Raw genomic sequence first — 23,381 nt, forward strand, 5'->3', positions numbered from 1 at the left:
GTAATTGATGGTTAAAGTTCAGCAGAATCTCCCTGGCACCACACCTCACAAGCAGCTTAACTGCATGCCCCATCTGTGGTCTGTCGGCTAAGTTTTCAGAACCTCTCACTTTCCTGAAGCCAGAATGGTAGTAGTGATAAATTGCATTTATATACTGTAGACTTATTGCTGTAATACATCTCTTAGCTATCAAACAGCATTTCAAACCAATACACAAGCAGATGCCCAATACTCCTAACTTCAAAAACATATTAGAGAAGGTAACTATAGAGGGGTAATAAACTGTCTCAAGTCACATACTAAACACACAATCTTATTCTGTGGAGTACTGGAAATGAGAGATGACTTTTGGGAGTTTTACAGAATCATGAGGGCTTAGATAAACTGAATGGTAGCAGACTTTTCCCCAGGGTAGGGAGTCCAGAACTAGGAGGCATAGATTTAGTGTGAGAGGGGAAAGATTTAAAACAGACAAGAGGTAACTTTTCAACAGATGTTGAGTATATGCAACTAGCTGCCAGAGGAAATGGTTGAGGCACGTACAATAGTATCATTTAAGAAGCATTTGGATAGGCACATGGAAGGGCAGGGCGTAGAGGAATACAGATCAAATGCAGGAAAATGAGACTGCATAGATGGTTGACATAGATTAGTTGGACCAAACAACATTATTATGCGTATGGATCTATACCTCTAATGCATTACATGTGCATTCAAACTCATTCTCAGATTCAGAGCTCAGCTCGCATTCAAAGATTAACTGCACATTTTGCACCTTCAGTTGAATCTCGTTCTTCAGCACTCACCACCCAATCTATTTATTTGCACAGATGATGATTATGCACTACACGTGGCAACAGGAGGGTCTGATAAATTCTTCAGCAGCCCATTGCTCCTGCAAGATATTATGTGTACAACCTGCTACAGTAATGCCTCGATATGGGGTAGAAATGACCCTGTGAAATGAGCTTGGCATTCTCCGATTGTCACAGAACTATACTACACTGACGCCAAAACCTCTCAATGCAAAGTTAAACTAATGAGGAGCAGAAGTAAGCCACTTAGACACACAAACCTGTACCATCATTAAATATAATCTTTTGATAATCTGACTTTGCACACACATCTACTCATGATTAGTGTAGATCGATACAACAGGTGGTATGTACCTGACAGGCCGAAGAGCTTGTTTCTGTGTCGTATGATTTTCACCCTTCCCCCCCCTTTTTAGCTGCAATCTATTTATCTGTCCTAAAAATATTAAAAGACCCAAGCCATGTGGACAAAAAATTGTACCTCATCTGATTCTTACCTTTAAACAGAGTACAGCAGAGTTTTACTTCACCACTTGTAACTTATGTATAATTTGTGGTCTGTGTGTTGTCTGTACCTACAGTACATGGCTGCATGCTGCTGCAAGATTTTCATTGTACTTGTACTTCACTCTACGTCTGCACATGTCAATAAACTTGACGATTTACTGCAAACACATCAGCACCTTTAATTTAGCAGGCCAGTTCCATATATGGTCTCCGCAATGCCTTATACAAGTGAATTTCAACACCCTTGCAACAATGTGCAACACACTATTAATTTTCTTTGTAGCTGCTAACTAGCCTTTTCTAAGTTAAGCACAATGGTCAAGTGTTGTGGAGCACAGAAACAGGCAGATCCAAACTGTTGCCCCCATTTACATTAATCATTTAGAAGAGAAAATTTGCAACACACACAAACTGCTGGAGGAACTCAGCAGGCCAGGCAGCATCTATGGAAAAGAGTATAGTAGATGTTTCGGGCCAAGACTCTTCAGCAGGACAAGAGAAAAAAGATGATGAGTAGAGTTGAAAGGAGGGGAAAGCGAAATGGAAAAGATGTGGTCGAGGGCAGCACTGACGGTAGAAGAAGGGAAGCCCCTTTCTTTGAAGAAGGAAAACATCCCCTTTGTTCTGGAATGGAAAGCCTCATCCCAAGAGCAGCTCTGCATGTCTGCACTTACCCCATCCTCCATCCTCCAGGGGTAAGAGGAGTGTCCTCACTTACCACCTCACCAGCATCTGCATCCATCACCAATTCTCCTTAACTTCCTCCACCTCCAGCAAGATTCCACCAGCAAGCACATCTCCCCCCAACTCCACTTTCTATATTCCACAGGGATCGCTCTCTACTTGACTCCCCTGTCCATTCATCCCTTCCCACTGATCTCCCTCCTGACACTTATCCTTGCAAGCAGAACAAGAGCTACACCTGCCCCTACACCTCCTCCCTCACTACCATTCAGGGCCCGAAACACTTCTTCCAGGTGAGGCAACACTTCACTGGTGAGTCTGTTGGGTCATCCACTGTATCCACTGCTCCTGGTGTGACCTCTTGAACATCGGTGAGACCCAACATAGACTGGGAGACCGCATCGCCGAGCATCTAAGCTCTGTCCGCAAGGGGATCTCCCAGTGGCCACCCATTTTAATTCCACTTTCCATTCCGACATGTCTGTCTAAGGCCTCCTCTACTGCTGCGATGAGGCCACACTCAAGATGGAGGAGCAAAACCTTATACTCCGTCTGGGTAGCCTCCAACCTGACGGCATGAACTTCGAATTCTTGAACTTCCAGTAATACCCCCCCGCCCCCGCTTCTTTATTCCTGATCCCTTTTCCCTCTCTCACCTTATCTTCCTGCCTGCCCATCGCCTCCCTTGGCTGCTCCTCCCCCCTCCCCCCCGTCCGCTCCTATTAGATTCCCCCTTCTCCAGCCCTGTATCTCTTTCACCAATCAACTTCCCAGCTCTTTACTTCACCCCTCCCCCTCCCAGTTTCACCTGTCACCTTGTGTTTCTTCCTCTCCTCCCCCCACCTTCTAACTCTGACACCTCATCGTTTTTTCTCAACCACATCTCTTCCATTTCGCTCCCCCCCCCAACCTTTAAACTCTACTCCACATCTTTTTTTCTCCAGTCCTGCTGCATGGTCCTGGCCTGAAATGTTGACTGTACTCTTTTCCATAAATGCTGCCAGGCCTGCTGAGTTCCACCAGCATTTTGTGTGTGTGTGTTACATTAATCATTTACCAACATTCTGTATGTTGCTTTCAGTGTCCTGGCTTCAAGTTTTTGCCGAGCTATTTCTTTACATCATGAACAGTAGCTGCCACTATCACCTTTTCAAACCACCAACCACTTTCTCTGTGAAAGAAATTCCCCTCAGATCCCATTTAAATCTGCTCTCTTCAACCTTCTCATCTTTGACAACCCCACCATGGGAAAGATATTTTTGCTGTTTACCACGCTTATTCTACCCAATGTGTTTTGCATCTCTACCAGGTCACCCTCTCAACTCCAGGGAAAACAAAACCACTCTTGTCAAATTTCTCCTTTTACCTGTAATGCCCCAATCCAGGTAACATCCTGGCAGATCTCCTCTGCACCCTGTCCAGTACAACTACACCCCACATAATAAAATGGTGACTGGAAATGCAAGCAGTACTCCTGGTGTCACCTAACCAATGTGTTCTAAAGCTGTAACATGGCATCCCAGCTCTTATATTCTGTGCCATAGCCACGGAGAGAAAGCATCCTACTTATGCTTCCTTCACCATTTGATCGACACGTGCTACCACTTTCAGGGATATAGGCACAGGAGTTACCAAATAAAGTGGCCACTGAGTCTATGACCATAGTCTTCTGCTGCTGTAGCCCATCCACTTCCAAGGATCAGCGTGGTGTGCATTCAGAGATGCTCTTCTGCCCAGCGTGGATATTTAAGTTACCATTACCTATCTGTCAGCGACATGCCTGGGTGTAGCGGTTTCCATGGGTGGGGGGGGGCAACCAAAGGTGCTATTGTCTTATTTAAATACATTCTTTATGATTATAAGACCATGCTGGACATTAAGAACTTAAAATACTGCAGGTCTACCCCTTCAGGGAGTTACTCCTGTCAGAAAACCTGAAGGACACGGACTTGGTGCGGACCGTGATGCTGCCTGCAACGGAGAGGTGTCAGTGCACAAAGGAGTCTAACAGCAAGTGATCATCCGAGTCAATTTTCTGTGATCGCAAGACCCTGTTTGACATTGGTGGTGTGGAATGTTGCAATTCCAATTTATTGGTCTATTGGCAAACAGTAGCGGCAGACATATGGGTGGTGGTGGAGGGGGGGGTGGATATTGCACGGACTCAGTCACAGTGAGTACTAGGCCTCAGGCAGCGGTGTTGCCTGTTAACAGCCGTTGGGGGGAGGCATCGGAGCTTGTCGCTCCACCAGAGTGCCCCCCCCATTGTTTGCTCAACAGAAGGTGAGCTGTATTGTGTTCAAGAGCAGACTGCTGCAACGTTCAAGGACTTGGATTACATTTATTTTGTATGACTGTAATTTATTGCTATCTTGTTGGTGAAGAACATGGCGCCAGCAAACAATGCGACCAAAGGCGACATCCTTCAGGCAGTTCATGAAACTGCTTCTTTTACTTCTTTCAAGTACAATTCAGCTATAATCGGAACCTGTGATTTACATTTTGATGGTGTGTTTTTGAGCCGATTGAGCGATCTGATGCTTTGTTGTCTTCGAGGAGCCTTGCGGAAGTCAAATCCAGATAAAGTCACTCAGAGACCGTATAAGTACAAACTCTTTATTCAAAGCACCCAGGGCTTATTCAGTAAGTCGCTCATACAGGAACAGTCAATTACTGTTTCTGTTCGGTCCACCAACTAACTAACAATTCCCCTTACAAAATGGATATATACATTCAGATACCCCCACACAAGACAGGCTGGAGCCAAACATATCTACATGACAGTCCCAAAAGACAAATTACAGGATAGGCATAATGGCTCACATACACAAAACAAACTGGAGCTGTCTTATCTCTGCGCATGACTGCACAAGGACCCTGAAACACTAGCTGGCTAACTTCGACACAAAATATTGTTCAGCATTGAATAGCAAAATTAGCACATCTGTTAATCATCATCAAGGTTTCTTGCAGAAAAAAGACTGCTATGTTTAACTAACCGTGTTAACCCTTTACATACTTTATCAGTCTGGTAAGGTTTCAAGCGAAAAGTGCAGCCTGGAGCCAGGGTTGGGTGGGGGGTGCTTACACATGCCTATGATCGACTCTGTTTACCCCATAAGACACAGAAGCAGAATTAGGCCATTCAGCCAATCGTGTCTCCGTCATTCCATCATGGCTGCTCCCAAATCCCACTCAACCCCAAACATGAGAAAATCTGCAGATGCTGGAAATTCAAGCAACACACACAAAATGCTGATGGAACGCAGCAGGCCAGGCAGCATCCATAGGAAGAAGGACAATCAACGTTTTGGGTCGAGACCCTTCGTCAGGACTAACTGAAAGAAGAGATAGTAAGAGATTTGAAAGTGGGAGGGGGAGGGGAGACCGGAAATGATAGGAGAAGACAGGAGGGGGAGGGATGGAGCCAAGAGCTGGGAAGTTGATCAGTAAAAGGGATACAAGACTGGAGAAGGGGGAGTATCATAGGACGGTACAACCCCAAACACCTCTCTTCTCGCCATATCCTTTGATGCCTGACCGATCAGGAAACGATCAACTTCTGCCTTAAATATACCCACAGACTTGGCCTCCACCGCAGTCTGTGGTAGAGCATTCCAGATTTACTACTCTCCGGGTAAAAAAAATTCCTCTTCACCTCAGTTCTAAAGGGTTGCCCCCTCAATTTTGAGGCTGTACCCCTAGTTATGGATACCCCCATGATTGGAAACATCCTCTCCACATCTACCCTATCTAGTCCTTTCAGCACTCGGTAGGCTTCATAGAAACACAGAAAACCTACAGCACAATACAGGCCCTTCGGCCCACAATGCTGTGCCGAACATGTACTTACTTTAGAAATTACCTCGGGTTACCTGCAGCCCTCTGTTTTTCATCCGGTCCTAGAGACTTATCCAACTTAATGCTTTCCAAAAGCTCCAGCACATCCTCTTTCTTAATATCTATATGCTCAAGCTTTTTAATCCGCTGTAAGTCATCCCTACAATCGCCGAGATCCTTTTCCATAGTGAATACTGAAGCACCTCTGCTATCTCCTCTAGTTCCGTACACACTTTTCCACTGTCAAACTCGATTGGTCCTATTCTCTCACTTTTGATAATAAATGTACTTTGAATATATGCTTGTATTTTATATGTGATATACTGTATGTGCCTCGGGCTGTGTGTGACTGTTGGTACTGTGATTTGTAAGTTTACCCCAAAGTAATGCTGTTTCATTTGGCCGTATTCAGGGGTATTGAAGGACAATTAAACAAACTTGAACTGTCAGTTTGAACCAGTCTAGCCATTCTCCTCTGACCTCTCTCATTAACAAGGCACTTTTGCCCACACAGCTGCCATTCACTGTATTTTTTTGTTTTTCACACCATTCTCTGTAAACTCTGGAGAATGTTGTGCGCGATAATCCCAGGAGATGAGCAGTTTCTACGATACTCAAACAGTCTGGCACCAACAATCACTCCATGGTCAAAGTAATTCAGATCACATTTCTTTCCCTTTCTGACCGAACCTCTTGACCATCTCTGCGTGCACTGAGTTGCTGCCACATGACTGGTCAGTTAGATATTTGCATTAATGAGCACATGTGCAGGTGTACCTAACAGAGTGGCAGCTGAGAATACATACAAGGTCATTCGATTCATCAACACGTCCCAGGGCCTTTCTATTTACTATCTGTGTCCAGCCTTTATTTGTCTTCGCAAAATGCCTTACTTCATTTTGTCAATGTTAAATTCCATCTACTAATGTTTCACCCAACTGACTTATCAAATCCTGACATAACCTTAGCCACCTTCCTTCTTATCTACAATGCCACCAATTATATCAGTAAACTTACGAATCACATCTCCTACATTCACAACCAAGCCATTCGAAACATAAAAACATAGAAAACCTACAGCACAAATACATGCCCTTCGGTTCACAATGCTGTGCCAAACATGTACTTACTTTAGAAAATATATAGAGTTATCCATTGCCCTCTATTTTTCGAAGTTCCATGTACCTATCCAGGAGTCTCTTAAAAGACCCTATCATATCCACTTCCACCACCGTTGCCGGCAGCCCATTCCACGCACTCACCACTCTCTGTGTAAAAAACATACCCCTGATATCTCCTCTGTACCTACTTCCAAGCACCTTAAAACTGTGCCCTCTCATGTTAGCCATTTCAGCCCTGGGAAAAAGCCTCTGACTATCCACACGATCAATGCCTCTCATCATCTTATACACCTCTATCAGGTCATCTCTCATCCTCCATCGCTCCAAGGAGAAAAGGCCAAGTTCACTCAAGCTATTCTCATAGGACAAGCTCCCCAATCCAGGCAACATCCTTGTAAGTCTCCTCTGCACCCTTTCTATAGATTCCACTTCCTTCCTGTAGTGAGGTGACCAGAACTGAGCACAGTACTCCAAGTGGGGCCTGACCAGGGTCCTATACAGCTGCAACATTACCTCTCAGCTCTTGAACTCAATCCCACAGTTGATGAAGGCCAATACACCGTATCATTTCTTAACCACACAGTCAACCTGAGCAGCAGCTTTGAGTGTCCTATGATCTCGGACCCCAAGATCCCTCTGATCCTCCACACTGCCAAGAGTCTTACTACTAATACTATATTCTGCCATCATATTTGACCTACCAAAATGAACCACCTCACATTTATCTGGGTTGAACTCCATCTGCCACTCCTCAGCCCAGTTTTGCATCCTATTGATGCCCCGCTATAACCTCTGACAGCCCTCCACATTATCCACAACACCCTCAACCTTTGTGTCATCAACAAATTTACTAACACATCCCTCCACTTCCTCATCCAGGTCATTCATAAAAATCACGAAGAGTAAGGGTTCCAGAACAGATCCCTGAGGCACACCACTAGTCACCAACCTCCATGCAGAATATGACCTGTCTATAACCACTCTTTGCCTTCTTGTGCCAGCCGGTTCTGGATCCACAAAGCAAGGTCCCTTTGGATCCCATGCCTCCTTACTTTCTCAACAAGCCTTGCATGGGGTACCTTGTCAAATGCCTTGCTGAAATCCATATACACCACATCTACTGCTCTACCTTCATCAATGTGTTTAGTCACATCCTCAAAAAGTTCAATCAGGCTCTTAACACATGACCTGCCTTTGAGAAAGCTATGCTAACTATTCCTAACCATATTCTGCCTCTCCAAATGTTCATAAATCCTGCCTCTCAGGATCTTTTCCATCAACTTATCAACCACTGAAGTAAGACCATCAAATGTTAATTTATAATCACAAAATCACAAACATCAACGGAGCCAGCACCTATACCTCATGTTCTCAGTGTTATATTAATTAATTTATTATTATTTGGGTTTTTATTTGGATTTGCAGTTTGTCCTATTTTGCACATTGGCTGCACAGTTTGATGGTTGGTTAAGAAGGCAAGTGGCATTCTTGTCTTTATTAGTCCCGGCATCAAGTTCAAAAGTCCAGAAGTTACGTTGCAGCTTTTTAAATCTCGAGTTAGTCCACACCTGGAGTACTGAAATCAGTTCTGGTCGACCTATAGGAAGGACATTGAGGTTTTGGAGAGGGTGTAGCGGAGGTTTACCAGGATGTTGCCTGAATTAAAGAGCATGTGTAAAAACAAGAGGTGGACAAACTTGGGATGTTTTCTCTGAAACAGCAGAGGCTGAGGGGAGATCTGATAGAGGTTTAAAAGATTATGAGTAGACAGATAGTATCTTTTTCCCCAGGGATGACAAGTCTAGTACTGAAGGGCATACATTTAAGGTGACTGAGTGCAAGTTCAAAGGAGATATGAGGGGCAAGTTGCTGTGTGTGTGTGTGTGTGTGTGTGTGTGTGTGTGTGTGTGTGTGTGTGTGTGTGTTTTATACACGGAGAGCGGTGGGTGCCTGAAACATAATGCCTAGGATGTTGGGAGAGGCAGAAACACTGGGGACCTTACAGGGCAAGCAGATAGGCACACGAATGTGAGGAAATGGAGGAATATGGACATTGTGTCGGCAGAAGGAATTAATTTAGTTGATTACTAATGTAAATGGTTTGGCACAACATTTTGGGCGAAGGGCCTGTTCCTGTGCTGTACTCCAGTTCAAGCTTCTGCAGCACTAGATTGGGAAATTGATGCATCTTAATCAGGCATCAAAGCACTACAAGATCAGCAATCTTTCACAGCCAGCAAGCCCTGATATCTCTAAGAGCTGCCTGCCATGAAATATTTCACTGGTTAATTATTCACTGTTTTACTTTGCTTGTTTCCATAGTAACCTCCGGTTTCATTCATGGCACTGATTGGCAGTTCAGCTGTAAGAGTGGCCAAAGACTACTTCAAGTGCAAACAGACAGAGCAAGAGAAATTCCAGTGGCTGTTAGTGGGGATTAATGTCATTTTGTTACACACTCCCTACCTGTACCTTTAAATTCAATGCAACCTCATGCAATACAGCCCATTAAATTGCAGTCACCGCTATCATGTATGTCATTAACCATCTTAAGCTCAATGAGAGCTAATTTTGGCGCTGTACAAATTCTTATTTAAATGATAACTGGCAAAATCACTTGGCACCATTGAAAACAACTTTTTCAGATTAGTTTTCTATCAAAGTTCAAAGTACATTTAAATTGAAGTATGTTTACTATGTACAAACATACCACCTTGGTACATATTGGCACCAGTGACATACGTCGGAAAAGCAATGAGGTCTTGAAGAGAGAATTTAGGGAGTTAGGTAGAAAACTGAAAAGCGGAACCTCCAGGGTAAAGCAGACCGCTGCCTGTGCTATGGGCCAACGAGGGTGAGAATAGGATGATTTGGCAGATGAATGTGTGGCTGGGGAAGTGGTGCGGGGGGGGGGGAAGGGTTCAGATTTCTGGATCATTGGGATCTCTTCTGGGGAAGGTACGACTTGTACAAAAGGGCTGGGTTACACCTGAACCTGAGGGGGACCAATATCCTTGCAGGCAGGTTTTCTAGAGCTGTTGAGGAGGGTTTAAACTAATTTGGCAGGGAGATTGGAACTAGAGTGATAGGGCTGAAGATAGAGCTATTGGTTTACAAGCAGAGGTTGTGCGTAATGAGACTGTCAGGAAGCACAACCTGATGATAGGACAAAATTGCAGTCTGTGGAATGAGCTGTATAGTGAAAGAGGGACAAAATTGAAAAGGATGACGGATACAGGACTGTAGGTGTTATATTTGAATGTACACAGTATACAAAATAAGGAAGCACAGTTAATGACTGGCAGGTATGAAATGGTGGCATTAGTCATGGCTCTGTTGGTAAAAAATGAAAACAAATCCTTAAAAAGAGGTGACATAGTATTGGAAGGTAAAAAGACCATGATGGAAGTTATATACGGTAACCAGGATGTGGACTACAAGTATCAACGGGAGACAGAAAAGCCATGTCAAAAGGGGACTATTACAATATTCATGGGGGATTTCGATATGCAAGCAGAATTCATAAAATTCCTACTAACTAGATAGCCTTTTAGGGCAGCTTGTGGTTGAGGTCAATAGGCTATTCTGGATTGGGTGTAGTGTATTAAACTGAATTTGAGGAAGAAGCTCAAGGTAAAGGAACCCTTAGGAAGCAGTGATCATAATATGATAGAGTTCACCCTGCAGGTTGAGAGGGAGAAGCTAAAGTCAGATGTATCAACATTACAGCGGAATAAAGAGAGAACCTAGCCTAATTGATTAGAAAACAACACTGGCCAGGACAACAGCAGACAGCTGGAGTTCTTGGAAGCAATTTGGAAGGCACAGGATAGTTACATGCCAAAGAAGAAATACTCTAAATGTAAGATGAAGCAACTATGGCTAATATGGGAAGTGAAAACCAAGATAAAAGCAAAAGAAAGGGTATATAATAAAACAAAAATTAGAGGGAAATTAGAGGGAAGTTAGAGGATTGGGAAACTTATAAACCAACAAAAGGCAACTTTAAAAAAAAGGGGAAAAGGTGAAATATGAATGTAAGCTAGCCAATAATATGAAAGAGGATACCAAAAGTATTGAGTAAAAAGGAAGCAACAGTGGGAATCAGACACCTGGCAAATGATGCTGGTGAGGTAATGGGGGAACAAGGAAACAGTGGATGAAAGCAATAAGTATTTTGCATCTGTCTTCACTGTGGAAGACACTAGCAGTAAGCTGGGGGTTCGAGTGTGTCAAAATGTAGAGGGGAGCACAGTTGCTATTACTAGAGAGAAAGGGCTTAGGAAAACTGAAAGGTCTGAAGGTAGATTAGTCACCTGGACCAGATGGATTAGAACCCCAGGATTCTGAAAGAGGCATTAGTAATGATCTTTCAAGAATTACTAGATTCTGGAATGGTTCCTGAGGACTGGAAAATTGTAAATGTCACTCCACTCTTCAAAGAAGAGAGGGAGGCAGAAGAAAGGAAATTATAAGCTAGTTAGCCTAACCTCAGTGGCTGACAAGCTGTTGAAATCGATTGTTAAGGTTATGATTTTGGAGAACTTGGAGGCACATGGTAAAATAGGGCAAAGTCAGCATGGTTTCCTCAAGGGAAAATCTCGCCTAAAAAATCTGTTGGAATTCTTTAAGAAAATAACAAGTAGGACAGACGAAGGAGAATCGGTAGATGATGTGTACAGAAGGTACCACCCGAGGCTGCTTAACAAGATAACAGCCCATGGTATTACAGGAAAGGTACTAGCATGGGTAGAGCATTGGCTGATTGGCAGGAGGCAAAGCGTGGGAATGAAAGGATCCTTTTCAGGTTGGCTGCTGTGTCTAGTGGTGCTCTGCAGGGCTGGTGTTGGGACTGCTTCTTTTCCACATGGTATGTCAGTGAACTGATGGACTTGTGGCCAGGTTTGTGATCAGTATGAAGACAGGTGGAAGGGCAGGTAGTGTTGAGGAAGCTGGGAGAGTGCAGGTGGACTTAAGACAGATTAGGAGAATGGGCAAAGAAGTAGCAAATAGAATACAGTGTCCAGAAGTATATGGTCATGCACTTAGGCAGAAGACAAAAAGCATAGACTATTTTCTAAATGGGAAGCAAATTCAAAAAACAGAAGTGCAAAGGGACTTGGGAGTCCTCCTGCTGGATCCTCTAAGGTTTATTTGCAGGTTGAGTCTGTGGTGAGGAAAGCAAATGCAATGTTATTTCAAGAGGGCTAGCGTATAAAAGGATGTAATGCTGAGGATTTGTAAGGCATTGCTGAGGTTTCACTTGGAATACTGGGAGCAGTTTTGGGTCCCTTATTTTAGAAAGGATGTGCTGACATTGGAGAGGGTTCAGAGGAGGGTCATGAGAATGACTCTGAGAATGAAAGGTTTACCATATGAGGAGCGATTAATAGCTCTGGGCCAGTACTCACTGGAGTTCAGAAGAACAACAGGGGAGCTCACTCAAACCTATCCAATGGTGAAAGGTGGAGACAGAGTGGATGCGGACAGTGGAGGAGTCTCAGGCCAGAGGGTACAGCCTCAGAATAAGCAACGGAGATCAGGAGGAATTTCTTTAGCCAGAGAGTGGTGAATCTGTGGAATTCATTGCCACAGGCGACTGTGGAGGCCAGGTCATTGGATATACTTAAGGCAGAGGTTGACAAGTTCTTGAATTATCAGGGCTTGAAAGGTTACGGGGAGAAGGCAGGAGAATGAAGTTGAGAGAGAAATGGATCAAGCATGATGAAATGGTGGAGCAGACTCAATTGGCTGACTGGCCTCATTTTGCTCCTGAGTCATTTGGTCTTATGGTTTTAAAATTCACCTTCTTTCAGCAGTCATAAAAACTAAACCCAACAGAATCCATTAAAAAAGACAATCAAACACAAAAAGAACAAATCGTAGAAGCTATAAAAAGTCAACAAAGAACACTCAGAACAGAAGTTCACAAAAGTGAGCCCACAGCCAAGAAGCCAATTCACCGCTGCAGGACATCCAGGAGTTTGTTAATTGCAGACCACAGCCTCAGTCAACGCAGAGATAGGTAAACCTTGTACAGCAACGAACTGAACACCAGCCCATCTCTCACCTCCGTCCTGACACCCAGACCCTTTCAATCAGGTCCTGCGCTTAAATCAGCCAAACGAAGCTAATGATGCAGTCACTGCACCAGTCACTGAATCAAGACCAATCAGATCACCGAGATTGTACCAAAAAAACACTGCAAGGAAATGAAACCTGATAGGTTAACCACATTTACTTTTTAATGTGCAAAATAAGATTTTCTTAACTTTCTATTATAAACATAAACACATTATATCCAATTGCAATGTTTACTACGTGTATATGTGCACACACGCACGCACACACACACACACACACACCAGTAATCTGATGACTCCCACCAAGCCATAAATTACTCCAGCAGTGATGACTCAGATTTTGAATGAAAATACAACTCCCTGTGCACATTGGACAGCACACTAACTTCACCATTATACACTTGTATTACGAAGCAAGCTCTTAGTGAGCACTGTGACCAACAAATCACCCCAAGCAATGTTAATAGTGCAGCAGAAGCAGGAGACTACCCAGTTAACACAGAGAGTGGACTTCCTTCAATTTGGTGCTAGACATCAACACTTCAAACCACTGGATGAAAAACAAGCAGCCAAAGGCTTGAAAGTTCTGAAAATGCTTTCCCACTCTGCCAGTGCTGAACAAGAAATGTGTAATCACTGTCAGGTCTGCCCAGGCAGTCACCTTCCAATCTCCACTCAGCTAACAGGAAACTCCTGCCTCTCGTTTCCAACTCACCTCCTGCAGCCTGTTTAAATCCAGCTCTCATCCACAGCTTTAGTTCACTTGTCAAACCAGCCAGCCTAATTCAGTTGCTGCCTTGTTGATATGGCATAGAATAGGCCCTTCGAGCCATGGCGCCCTGCAGTCCCTCAGTTTAATCCTAGCCCAATCTACAATTTACAATAACCAATTAACCTACATCTTTGGACCATGGGAGGAAACTGTTGCACCCAGAGAAAACCCTCTCAGTCACAAGGAGAATGTTAAAACTCCTTACAGGCTGCGTTGGGAATTGAACCCGGATCGTCTGCAGTGTAAAGTGTTGTGCTAACCAGTAATCTAATGTGCTTTCTGGTTGTTAGCATCTGTTCTTCCTTATTTTGTGTGACCCCACGTGACTTGTTATTTTGAAGTTTATTTTTAAAGTTTTTGCTCACCACGAAGCCATCTCCACTGCTCTGTGCTTGGGTCAAAGCAACTCTACATTACCTGACACTGACTTTTTATGGATAACTCTGCCAACATTCCTTTGCCGAAGTTGACATCAGTTCACTTTTGTACCATCTGCCACTTCTTTGCCCGTTCTCCTAATCTGCCTGTCCTTCTATAGTCTCTCTATTTCCTCAAAGCTACCTGCTCCTCCAGCTATCTTCATATTGTCTGCGAACTATGCAACAAAGCCATCCATTCCAACATCCAAATCATTGACATATAATGTAAAAAGAATCAGTCCCAACGCAGACCACTGTGGAACACCACTGGTCACCGGCAGCCAACCAGAAAAGTCTCCCTTTATTCCTACTCTTTACCTCCTGCTAATCAGCCACTGCTTCATCCATCTGAGAATCCTGTAATATTATGGGCTCGTAGCTTGTTAGCAGCCTCACATGTGGCACCTTGTCAAAGGCCTTCTGAAAATCCAAGTGCACAACGTCAACTGATTCTCCTTTGTCTATCCCGTTTGTTGTTTTTTCAAAGAATTCCAACAGATTTGTCAGGCAAGATTTTCCCTCAAAGAAACCATGCTGACTACAGCCTATTTTATCATGTGCCTCCAAGCACCCCAGAACCACTTTCTTAACGATCAACTTCAACATTTTCCCAACAACTGAGGTCAGACTAACTGGCTTATAATTTCCTTTCTTCTGCCTCTCTCCCTCCTTGAAGAGTGGAGTGGCATTTGCAAATTTTCCAGTCTTCTGGAACCATTCCAGAATCTAGTGATTTTGAAAGATTGTTACTAATGCCTCCACAATCTCTACATTACCTTTCAGAACCCTGGGGTGTACATCATCTGGTCCAGGTGGCCTTCAGACCTTTCATTTTCCCCAGTGCCTTCTCTCTAGTAATGGTAACTTCACACACGTCATGACCCCTGACCACCTGGAACTTCCACCAGGCTAATGTCTTCCACAGTGAAGACTGATGCAAAATACTTATTCAGTTTGTCCTCCATTTCCTTGTCCCCCATTACTACCTCTCCAGCATCGTTTTCCAGCAGACTTAAATCCGTTCTCACTTCTCTTTTACACTTTATGTATCTGAGTAAAACTTTTGGTGTCCCCTTTAATATTACTGGCTAGCTTTTGATACAACATAGATTCTTAGACATTAAGCTTCCAGCTATAATCTTCTTCCAGCCACAATTCAGTGATGCCTACAACATCATACTTGCCAATCTGTGACTGTGCTACAAGTTCACAGACCTTATTCCGTATACTTTGCGTATTCAAATATAACACCTTTAGTCCCGTATTCACCCTTTTCGATTTTGTCTGCCTTTTACATTGCAACTCATCTGGTTTGCTCCTTGCTAGGAGTCTTTCCACACATTGCCCCTGTTTGTAAACCAACCACCTCATCCTCAGCACTACCACTCCGGTTCCCATTCCCCTGCCAAATTAGTTTAAACCCACCCAAATAACTCCAGCCAACCTGCCCGCAACGATATTGGAGCCCCCTGGGTTCAGGTGCAACCCACCCTTTGTGTACAGGTCAGATTCCCCAGAAGAGATCCCAATGACCCATAAAATCTGAACCCCTCCCCCTGCTCAGCCACACATTCACTTGCCAAATCAACCTATTCTTATATTCTTAACTGGTGCGTGGCATAGGCAGCAACCCAGAGATTTACTACCCTGGAGGTCCTGTTTCTCAGCTTTCTACCTGGCTCCCTAAGATCTCTCATCCAGACCTCCTCAGCTTGTCTACCTATGCCATTGGTGCCAATACGTACCAAGACTTCTCGCCCTTTGAGAATGCCATGGACTCGATTCAAGACATCCCTGACCCTGGCACCAGGGAAGCAACATACCATCCGGATGTCTCTTTTGTGCCCACCGAACCTCGTCTCTGTTCATCCGACTGAGGAATCTCCTATCAACACTACAGTCCTCTTCACCCCTCTGCTCTTCTGAGCTTCGATGTAGTCACATTGTCAGTGTTTCAAGTTACAACACTGTTACAAATTGTAACAATAAACACAGAATAGAAGTCAGTAGCTCATTGTTAATAAACAGATAGCCTGCTGAACACTGATGCTGTTTAAGTTTAAAAGTTTACAAAATGTTTAAGGTTTTTCTTATTGTACTGTATTTCATTATAGCCTTCAATTAATAAATAAAATTAATAGTACCCGATTTTTCAATTTTTATTCTAAACATTCCTGGTATGTGTATTACAAAAAAGAGCATTTAAAGTGCTGCTCAGTTTCCAGGCCATGTAAAAATTTTCTGCTCAGAGCAACGGATGGTCCGTACAGCTGTAAAACAACTAGAGGAATGTTGCTGAGGAATTTTTACAAAAGAAGGCAGAGCGGAGTGATGACGGCGCTAAACGGCAACTCCTTCGCTTGCATCTTCAGAAACAGCTCTACTTCCATCTTTAATATCTTTATTTTTCCCTTTCAGGGTTCTTTTGAAGACCCAAACCTGGAGTTACATGCTGACTACGGTTCTTTGGAAGGAATGGGACCTGCTCTCAGGGTTTCATAACTGGTCGTTGTTGTTCGGCATGCCAAGGGCTCCGGAGACGGGCAGATCGAGGGTCGGTGTCATGACAGGAGACCCATGTGTTGTCAGGGGAGTTGGAATATCTGTGGCTGTGTGCCCAGAGACTCACGATCGTTGGGCACAGAGCTTGAAAAAAGCGACGTTGCGGACTTTTAACAGTGGAAACCAGTGAGTTGTTTGTTATGTCTCCCCGCTCACTGGGAGAAAGAACCTGTGGTATGTCGAATACCACGTGAAACACGAAGTCTCTGGGGTACTGCAAGTCTGTGTCTTTGCCTACGCTTGAGCGCTCGGTGGCAGTGCCGATGCTTGTTTTGCCGGTGGGGGGAGGAGGGATTGTTGCTTGCTGCCACTTACGCGCGGGAAGGAAGAGCTGGGTGGGGGGGGGGTCACTTTAGGGTTCTAACATTTGACTGTTGTTCATTCTTTGGGGCACTCCTCTGTTTTCGTGGATGGTTGCGAAGAAACAGCATTTCAGGATGTATATTGTATACATTTCTCTGACATCAATTTGCACCTTTGAAATCTTTGGATAGGATTTATGCATATTTAGAAAGGCACGGCCTGCTCAGGGACAATCAGCGTGACTTTATGTAGGCAGGTTGATTGAGGTTACAGACTTGATTGAGGGCTTTTTGAGGATGTGACAAAGCAGTTTACGCTCCATGCAGATCTTCTGAATAGCGGGAAGGACTTTGCCTGTGATGGACTGAGCTATATCCACTAATTTCTCCAGTATTTTCCAATCCTGGGCGTCTGTGCTTCCAGGCAAGGCATTGTTGCAATCACTTAGGATGCTCTCCCACTGGACAGCTATAGAAGTTTATCACATTTTTTGGTGACATGCCTAATCTACACAAACCTCCAAGAAAGTAAAAGCCCTGTCATGCCTCCTTTGTGATGGCACCTACTTGTTAAACCTAAAGCAGATCCTCTGATATGAAGATGCAAAGGAATTTAAAGCTACTGACCCTCCAATACCCTCATGAGGACTGGCTCATGGACCTCTGGCTTCTTCCTCCTGTAGTCAATAATTAGCTCTTTGGCTTTGCTGATGTTGACTTAAGGATGTTGTTGTCGAACTACTCCATGCAGATTTTCCACCTCTCTCCTAAATGCTGATTTGTCACCACCTTTGACGCGGCCAGCCACAGTGGTTTTGTCCACAAACTTAAATACGGCATCATACAAAGCTCACAGCCTTGTGGTGCATATGTGCTGATGGTGAGTGTGGAGGAGATACTCTTGCCAATCCATACTGACAAGGGTCTGCCAGTCAGGAAATCGAGGATCCAGTTGCACAAGGAAAGTCCTTAATGATGGATGCCACCTGCCAATGAAATGACATTGTGACTGCAGGCAAATCTCCAAAATCTCAGAGCACTTCATCACAGTGAATACAAGGGCTACTGGATGACAGTCACTGAAGCAGGTCACCATGTTCTTCTTGGATACTGGTATGGTGAAGCTTGCTTGAAGCAGGTAGATACCTCAATCTGCCAAAACGTGAGATTGAAAATGTCCATAAACACACTAGCCAGTTGATTAAAACAAGTCTTCAGTACTAGCCGGGTACATTGTCTGGGCCAGATGCTTTCCATGGATTCACCCTCCTGAGTGATGCTCTGACGTTGGCCTCAGAGACTGAAATCACAGGGTCGTCAGTAGCTGTGAGGACTGGTGAAGGAGCCTCTGTGTTTTGTCATTCAAAGTGAGCATAAAAGGCATCGAGCTCCTCTGCAATTCATGTCATTTATGTTACTTGGTTTTGCTATGTAGGGGGTGATAGCATTCAAGCCATTACAGTTGTTGGGCAACCCTCTGTGATTTGTTTAGTCCGAAATTGCCACTCCACTTATCAGATGGCTTTCCAGAGATCATACCTGGGCCTTATTTTCCTGGATCACCAGTCCTGAACGCCACTGATTTAGCTCCCAGCAGATTCAAATCTCTTGGTTCATCCAGGGATTCTGATTGGGGAGGTCTCTGAATGATTTTGTGGGCACACACTTATCCACAATTGTGGCGTACTCATTCAGGGCCTCTGATGAGTCTTTGAAACTGGCCCGTCCACCAATTCAAAGCAGTCCCACAGCTGCTCCTCTGTCACCCATGACCACCTCTTCGTTGTCCTTGCCTCTGACGTCTTGCTCTTCAGTCACCGCCCGAACGTAGGTGGAGGACGACAGCCAGATAGCCAAATTTCCCAAAGTGTAGTTGAGAGCTGAGACAGTGTGCATTCTTGATGATCACGATTGAACGTGTTGGGTCTTCTGCTGCAGAGGCGGATGTGCTGATGATAGTTGGGCAGATTAGCTTCAAGCTCATCTGTTTGAAGTCCCCAGCAAGGAGGTGAAAATTGTCAGAGTAGGCCGTTTCTTGTGCATTGACTGCAAGTTTGACATCTGCCTTTGGTGGCATGTAAACTGCAGTCAGGATCACAGCAGAGAACTCTCTCGGTAACTAGAATGGTGAGCACTTAATCATTATATGTTTTTTTAATTTATTCATTTATGGGATGCGGGCATCGCCAGCTCAGCCAGCATTTATTGCCCATCTCAAGCTGCCCTTGAGAAGGTGGTGATGAGCTGCCTTCTTGAACTGCGGCTGTCCCTGAGGTGTTGGTACACCCACACTGCTGTCAGGGAGGGAATTCCATGATTTTGAGCCAATGACAATGAAGGAACGAGGATTATGCTTGGGAGAACAAGAGTGAGACAAGACCGTGGCAAGTTTATAATGAAGCAGACGCTACTGCTTCCATCCTTTAGATGCTGCCAACTGGGAACTGCTCGGTGCCCAGGGTGTGGCACTGAGTTCCAATGTCACTGAACCAAATACACAGCCATACCTTTCACTGCTTTGATCTGGCATTCACAATGCTCCATGTTCCACTAAGGTTACCCCTTGTAAGCACGATCAATGCCAGAAAACCCACACTAATTGAGAGTATTCAGTAGGAACACAAAATTCGAAGCAGATATGCTCCCAAATCTAACTGGTATTCACCTTGAAATAAGATTCCGAGGGTTTTCTTTTCTTTAAACAAACAAAAGATTGATCTTTATTCCTGCAGCTGACACAGCATTTTATTCTCCGTACTGCCCCATTCTGGAGCTGACAAATATAATGGCATTTGTTAGCAGTAAGACTCCATATACCGTAAGATTTGGCGATGTCATTTCCCATGATCTTAAACCAGTTATTGCATCTACATGAATAACACCAGTCTGCTGAAATCAAAGGCTCAAAGGTTATAGGAGGCCGTGAATTTCCAAAAGCCCTATCAATGTCCCAATGCTTTATAGCAGATTAAGTATTTATTTAAGTGTAGTCAGGGCTGCGTGACCAAAAGGTAACAGCCCATATACTTGGAGCAAGCTCCCCACAGCAATGTAATGACCTGTCTTTTTGACCTTGCCAGACATGAACGAAGAGTGGCCTCAGGATAGCAGAGAGCTCTTTAAACTAATGTAAGAAAGGTGGAGCCTTGACTAACCAATTCTCTCAACTATACGTCACACACGAGGAGACCTCCATGCTCAGAACCTGTCTCCTTGGCAACACAGTGCGACTCAGTGGTGTGGGTGGCATGGATAGTGGCTGATAGACTGTTTATTTCTTTGCTGTTGGTTAGCAGGCCATACATCAGTCATGACATTTGAAAAATTATGTTCTTCACTGGTCGTGCAAGCACCTGGGATATTCTTATGTCGTAGAAGATGCAAATGAAAGGCAAGTCTTCCTGCTGGAACTTCTTCCCAATATACTTATCCTGACACAGAGGTATTTGGCTGTAAAAGTTCTGTGTCAAACATATACAAAAAAAAATACACAACATTTTTAAATGCTGAGGTAATCCAGGTACTGAATAAATAGCATCTTAGAAACACTCCCAAATCAGGAAGTAGCATTACTGATCACTGGCACGACTTGCACGTAGTAAACAACAGAAGGGAACGGCTCTCTTACTGGGACACCAGACAGCAAATGGAATGAATAGCGACCGCAGTAACCAGTCCAAGTCCCACTCTTTGAAACCACTCAGTTAAATTCGGATAGAAGTGTGGTAACTAACAATTACCTTAAAGTTGCTGAATTATTGTTTAAGAATTCCTCAGGTTCTATAAGAAATACTGTCAGCGGTGAGAGAAAAACAGAATTAAATATACAAATGCATGATTTGTAGAACTAGCCAACTCTCATACAGAGAGGGTAAGATGTCTAATGCACTGGAATTGGATATCAGGTACTGCAGATTTGATGAAAGATGAAGCACCTCAGTACAAGAGACCACTGTAGGTCAGAGTGGAATAGAATGGTGAATTACTGTAACATTAATATGAAGTTTAAGGTTGCTCCTGGAGAGCAAGCACAGCTCTTCTGCAAAGCAATCAGCCAATCTGTGTCTGTTTTCCAGTGTTCAGGAGGCTATATTGCGAATGAATGCAGCACACTAGATTTAAAGAACTGCAAATGAATCACTGCTTCAGAATTAGTGATACACACAGGATCCATAAAATCAAAGTTTGATATTTGCATCAGAAATACAAATTTTATCATCAGGGTGGAGGTGCTGGTAACAGAATACAGGGTAGGATTGGCGTAAAAATTACTTGATAACACTATCTTATTTTATGGAGCAATAGAGTTCACTTCGGGCAGATAGAGCTCATCAGCCGTGGTTGGCAGCTCATCTGGAAGGAAAACACTGATATTACACCTCCTCTGCCTTGTGGCTATACCCACTCATGGGGAAGAGTTCGGGACTGAACCCCAAGGAAAAAATCCACAGCTGGAGACCCTAAGGCCGTCCTAGGTCAAGTTCAACACTGACTGGCAACTGCTGCGGTGCTGCTGGTGACAAACTGTACTCAGACTGTGCCATTCCTTTGGGTTCATCAGATGCGTGGAGCTTGCTACATGGGCAACAGCTCGCTCTCCATATTGTACGGTCCTGGCTTGCGTATCTAGACTGCTGGGATGCAACATGTTCGACCCTGACCGACAGAGGCCTCTCTTAGAGCCATACAACTCAGAAACAGACCCCTCAGCCCAAAACACATCCATGCCAACCAAGGTTCTTAAGTAAGATCATCCCATTTGCTTTCAATTGATCCAAATTTCCCAAATACCTTCCTATCAACATAGCTGCCATGTCTTTTAGATATTGTTATTGTACATGCTCGACCACTCGCTGACACCTCATTCAGTACACCTGACGAAGAAGCTACCCCAAGGTCCTGTTTGAATCTTTTGCCTCTGACCTTAAACCTTTATGCTCTGCTTTGTTACAAAGATACTTATGATTGCTGAAAGCAAATTCACCTGTAACAAGAGACACTAAAGACTGCAGTTGCCAGAATCTGGAGCACCACACAACCTGCTGGAGGGACTCAACAGGTTGAGCAGCATCTGTGGGAGAAAAGGAATTGCCAACAATTCCTTAAGACAAAGAGCAGAATTTGGCCATTTGGCTGCTTTATTTTCCTTCTCAACCCCATTCTCATACATACACAAGGTATGAGTGCCATAAAAAATGTGTTTTTGCAGCAGCAGCAACACAGCACATTACAAGAGAAGGGCAAACACAAGTTAACATGAAGAACATGCAAACAGCGGAGGAATTCAGCGGGTCAGGCAGAATTTATTGAGGGAAATGACAGACGATGCAAGAATCTTCATCTAACTGATGACATCTGTAAACTCCCGTGATTCCATAAATTAACATCAACTTAAATCGACATAAGTTACAACTTAGACATAACGACACTGTGGCGAGATGAAAAGATAGTCTGCGGCACCTGAAGGAACTGAGAGATACTGTACCTTCCTCAAGCACCAGCCACTGCGTGTTCAGGTGATCCCGGAGGCTGCAGCTTTGCTCCGCTTCATCATCTGCTCCGCTGCTGCTTTCCAGGTCGTCATCGAGACACTCATCCCTGCCGCGGCCATGCTGGAGCGCATCGGGGAGCTGCCGGGCCGGGAGCCTTGCTGTCATGCCCCACGCCCGCCCGCCGGTACCGAGCCCATGTTGAGGGAACGCCGAAGTGTCCGGGCACCAAGATTGACAGGTGGATCCGGGCCGGCCCACTGACAGCTGCGGGGGCCGCGCCAGCTCCCCTCTCCTCCCGTTACACCACTTCATCAACAAACCGACCCTCGGGCAAGGACCCAGCAAATAATCCCACTCTTGACTTTAGAATGTAGCTTCCTAAAAGCTGCGTGATCCCGTAATGTGCAGCGGGACCAGAGAGGTGTCACAGTGCACCCCTGCAAATGCAGATGATTGGCACCGCCTGAATGCCATGGGAACCTCCCGGGACACGTCAATCAAAGCTGCAAATTTACTGTCTGCACCTCCCACACCAGGCAGTTAACAGGTACCGCAACAATTTACTGTTCTCCCAAATATAATGACATACTTATTGTTAGCAAACTTATTTAACGCTGCACCATCAAAAATAATAAAAAGAAAATGCAAGAAACATTCGGGTCAAACTGCATCTGCGAGAAGAAAAAGTCAACTTTGTCAGAAGAGTGAAGAAGCTTGTTCAGCTGCAGGGAGGGTGACTCTGATGAAGTTAAACTGGGAAGAGTAAGGTGATGATTGTAAACAA

General features: G+C 44.3%; 1 protein-coding gene across 8 annotated transcripts in view; it reads right to left on the reverse strand.

Annotated features, from left to right (window-relative positions):
* trak1a (trafficking protein, kinesin binding 1a) overlaps nucleotides 1-23,381 on the reverse strand; it is a 261,339-nt gene that overhangs the window by 53,289 nt on the left and 184,669 nt on the right. The window contains exon 1 of one of the 8 annotated variants that reach the window (XM_072283780.1): nucleotides 22,591-22,781. The exons of the other annotated variants lie outside the window; for them this stretch is intronic. Within the exon in view, the coding sequence (XP_072139881.1) occupies nucleotides 22,591-22,762 (172 nt within the window). The 5' untranslated portion in view covers nucleotides 22,763-22,781. Of the gene's footprint in view, nucleotides 1-22,590; nucleotides 22,782-23,381 lie in introns of those variants that run through there. 8 annotated transcript variants of the gene reach the window in all.

This window comes from Mobula birostris, chromosome 19 (assembly GCF_030028105.1).
Source record: "Mobula birostris isolate sMobBir1 chromosome 19, sMobBir1.hap1, whole genome shotgun sequence".
NCBI lineage: Eukaryota > Metazoa > Chordata > Chondrichthyes > Myliobatiformes > Myliobatidae > Mobula > Mobula birostris.